Source organism: Poecilia formosa, unplaced genomic scaffold (assembly GCF_000485575.1).
Source record: "Poecilia formosa unplaced genomic scaffold, Poecilia_formosa-5.1.2 Scaffold134, whole genome shotgun sequence".
Taxonomy (NCBI): Eukaryota; Metazoa; Chordata; class Actinopteri; order Cyprinodontiformes; family Poeciliidae; genus Poecilia; species Poecilia formosa.
The window spans coordinates 1,282,235-1,286,760 of NW_006800073.1; the positions used below are offsets into that span (position 1 = coordinate 1,282,235).

Sequence of the window (4,526 nt, forward strand, 5' to 3'; positions counted from 1 at the left end):
AAAAAGCTGCTAACAGATCCACATCAGGAAACGGTTTTAAGTTTCTCAGATACTCTGTTGCTCCTATATTATTTTCTTTTAAGGAAACATTTTGTTGTATTTTTGTTTCTTTACAATGATAATCAAAGATTATTAAAACTTTATCAGACACAGATGTTTAAATGATTTGGAAAAGGTTTGGCTACATGCAGAAAATGTTAAATTAATGAGACTTAGACAATAAGTAATAAAGGTTTCACTTTGGTACTAATAGTTTCTCAATAATTATTTTATTTCACAATTACAATGCTTATTTTTAAAATTTACATTATTTAAGAGATAAAAATATTCTAAAAAAAATGAAACTGATATATTGGGAGTCAGAAAAAAAAAATAGATGTAATTTTTTCAATCTGAGGTTATTTATTGAGAAGAAAGTCATCCATACAGTGTATGTAAATATCTGCTCCTGTGTCTTTGGGTGGGTAGGAACATCAAAGGGGTCTGTGGATGGACTGTGAGAAGCAGAGCACCAGACGGCTGGAGTGCAAACTGCATGACTCCATGGTGGCGCCACCCCTTCTACTTCAGGCCTTCAGGGCCATGACCGTCATCAGCTGCATCCTCTGTGGGCTCAGCCTCCTCATCCTGTTCTTTGGTTCCGACTTCACCACATGTGTTCAGAACCAAGACACCAAGCACAGAACCATCCTGGTGGCCGCAGTGGGCCTGCTGCTGGCCGGCCTGCTGGTGATCATCCCTGTCAGCTGGGTGGCGCACGATGTGATACACTATAACACAAAGCAAATTATTGGAGTTAGCATCTATATCGGCTGGGCAGCCGGTGTGCTGATGATCCTGGCTGGAGTTCTGCTCTGCTGCTTCAACAGACCCAGATCCAGCAGCTCCGGAGGAACCGCCAAGTTCTACTGCAACAAAGCTTTGTGAGTTGTTTTTCGATTTTGGCAAACCATTGATCATGATTTTTTTTAAAAATGGTAAACTTTTATTTCATTTAATATTTATTTAACCAGCTGAGTAAATAAGAACAAATTCTTACTTGTAGTAATGATGTGGTGGGAAGGTAAGAAAACATAGAATGTGCCAGGGCCGTGCAGAGACCACTAAAGGGGCAGGTGCTCAAAAAAACAAAAAAAGGGGCACATCTAACCGCATTCTAGGACAGAATATTAAAGCCCCACAGCTTTCAGAGTTTAATAAACAATGATAAATTACAAAATTGTGATATATACAATCAAAGCTAAGGAAAATCTCTATATAAAGCATACAACTATCCATATGTCAAATATTTAATTAGTAATTTCTTTCTGCAGGTCTATTTTGTTATAGGACAGTATTGCAATATTCAAACCCGCAATTTAGCAGGATATGTAAATCAGAGTTGGACCACCAGACATATTTTGTCTTTACAGAATTACACTATTAAAAATGTAAACAAGGGCACAATGCAACCTTTTAGTGACTGTCATCTATAAAACAGAGCTGCCTGTTTGCTGCAGTGGAGATGAAGATGGTCCATTCAGGAAAGCAGAGCTGCATCAAACTTTAAGGTGGAACTGCAGAAAAAAGAAAAAAACAAAAGCAAAAATTAAATTGTTAATGTATGTCACCATGAAAAAAGCCTACTGAGTTTTGCTTAAAAAACTTTTTTTTTTATTTAAATCACACATTTGTCTCATGAAGTGAAAAAATGATTTGCAAAACAAACTTATTTGTGCATGTCAGAAATCGTTTCTTGCTATTCTAAGTTTTAGTTTGTGACTCAAAGTTTTGCTTGTGATTCTCACATGACGTCATGGACCCAAAATCCCAACAAAAGATTTTTGATGTGTGCAAATAAAAGTTTATGTTTGGCAAATAACTTTAAGTTCATGAGACAAAAATGAGTTATTTAATTTAGAAAAAAGTTTTTTAAACTAAACTTTCTGTTTTAAAAAAGAAATCATTACAATTCCAAAAACTTTGATGACAATTTTATTTTACTTAACTGAGGTGTTTTTTTTTCATTGAATAAATGGGGGGGAAAAAATAACTTCATATTCTGTGAAGCAGACCCTAAACTTACTTAAAGTCTGGGTTGAGTTTTTTTCCCCTCTTCATTAATGACACTTTTATTACACACATTATATCTATCTTGGTAACTCAGGGTGAGTTATTTTTAATTCTGCATGAATATCCTTGTTGGTCTTTTATTTAAGTGCTATTTTCCTTCAAGATACATTTACCTAACGCCAGAATAAATGCAATGTACATTATGCAGCAAAGGACATTAGAAGACATATATCCATTATGGAGATGATCGGTTTTGGACGGGCGAGCCCCTATTGCATAAGCGATACTTGAGAATGACTGATATCATTAAATGATACAGGGAAGAAGCTTTTTAGTAATTTTGCTTTGCTAGCAAAGTCGTTAGCTAGCAGCTAGCTAATAGCACAACAACAACAGCCTAATGTCTGCGTGATAAAAATACTGAATCGATAGATAAGAACAGTTTTTCCTCACCTGGCTGTCTCCTCCCGCTCAGTAGATCTTCAGAGAAAGGCGGACGCAGAGGCCTGTCAGTGTCTGTTGTATTTCATTACCTCTCTGCTTAAACCGTGACTCCGTGCTGAAGCAGAAACGATACTTCAACGTTTTCAGTCATCTGACAAGAAGCAAGTCTACTCCACTTTATTCACCAAAAACATTTTTTTTTTAAAACACTTTTTCAAAACTGATTTTTATTTCCATTGAAATAAAAAACTGAAGAAGTTAATTATTGAATTCCTTCTAATTTTCAAAAATCACAATGTGGATAAAATTACCTTTGTCTTTCATATTTTTATGCTTTTCTGGATGATCCGAGGATTTATTAGATGGATGTTGGGTCGTGGTTTTAGTGTCGCAACTCAAGGAGAAAATTTTAATGATTTATGTTTCCTAAGGGAATGTGCAACGATACCAACTGCATTTCTATTACAAATGTGTGTAAATCTGTGTTTATATTTTGCTAATGTTGAATAAACTTCGCAATTTTATTAAATAAGAAATGAAAATCACATGTGAATAAGCTTGTTCACATTAAAATCATGGCAGTGACAGATGAGATTCATAATTCAGTCATGTTGCTGGCGATCATCAGCCATCAGAGGAGACGGCGGCGTTTTATTCAAGCCCCCTACAGCTGGGAGCGGCTACATATTCGACTTTACAGAAGAGCGATGGATTCAACACAACCTTTTATAAACTGTGCAATACTGTTTATAATACTTCTACCACTTACTGTCATCTTCCTCATTTCTGCCAGGACTAATGTCTGGTTGTTGATCATGTGACTCGTGACGCATCATGTGATGCAAAAAAAGTCTTTCAATATGGCTGAAAAACCACAGCAAAAACATGAGCTTTTTTAAGAAATTGGTGTGTTTCCAACAAGCAAATTCATTTTCATAATTTCAATTTGCGTAATTCTGTGGTTAATGGAAACACAGTTAATATTTGGTGGGATAAAGTGAGACATTAATAATCAGGGTTTCCTGATGCAGCTACTGAAGAGTCGAGACATCGCAAGCAACTTAAACACGTAAACGATGCAACTGGAGAATCTAATGTAAAAATGCAAACTAACAAAAACTAAATGCGAGTCATGGAACAGAACGTAACAAGAGAGGGAGCTGAAAACAGCCATGGGAACGACCGAATCCAGAGCTGAATAATCAGGAACTTAAATAGCAAACGAAACAGATGAGCATTGATGTGAACTTGACTGAGGCAGGAAAGTGACGCAACAACCAAGCAGAGAAAACAGAAGAAATGTTGAACAGCTACGGCAAAGACAATGCAGTCTTCATGCAACGTCACACTTTTGTGAACTTTCTAGCCGACAGCCATCTTGGCAGGCAGTTGCTATGGAGTTGCTATGACAACAATAAACAAGCCACAAGCTAAGAACCAGCTCTTGCCTTTTTCCTAACTTATAGAAAACATTACAACTATTACTTGATTATAAGTTTTGAGTGCCCTACTCACCTCTGTGTAATACTGTATCAGTGATATTTACTGAAGTACTTACTGCTGAACTAGTAAATTTAGCTTGGCTAATGCAGCTTTTATCTGCAGGCTAATGCAGACATGGGGCCTACATGTACGCACTCTCCCAGTCACCAGAACCTTGTTATAGTTTGTACGTCCTTTACAAATCCGTTTAACATGTTTTTGCATTCATGCATTTCAGGCTGTGAAACTCCTCCATGTTGTACGATTGACTCTTTGTGTTGACTAAGTCATTAACCATATCATAGTATGAGATCAAAGGCAGCTCGTCCACATCGTCTCACATATTTTCCTTCATCTCATTCGGGCCGATCCTGACAGCAGCCATTTTGTTAATGTATCTTTTTCTTGCACATTGGCCAAGAGTGTCCACATATTTTCTTTTTGTTGGTCTCAAAGCCACAGATCCGATGCGCTTGCCTACCAAGATGGCGCAGATCACTTCTGACTTGTGGTAACTATGTATTGGTATCGGCAATACCATCTCTGTG

The 4,526-nt window shown here is 36.9% G+C and overlaps 1 protein-coding gene across 1 annotated transcript in view; it reads left to right on the top strand.

Moving 5' to 3' along the window:
• Positions 1–1,104, top strand: part of LOC103144971 (claudin-4-like) — a 1,898-nt gene extending 794 nt beyond the window's left edge. Inside the window, exon 2 of the mRNA XM_007562168.2 lies at positions 469–1,104. Within this exon, the coding sequence (XP_007562230.1) occupies positions 469–927 (459 nt within the window). The 3' untranslated portion in view covers positions 928–1,104. The remainder of the gene's footprint in view (positions 1–468) is intronic.
• Positions 1,105–4,526: the final 3,422 nt, after the last annotated feature.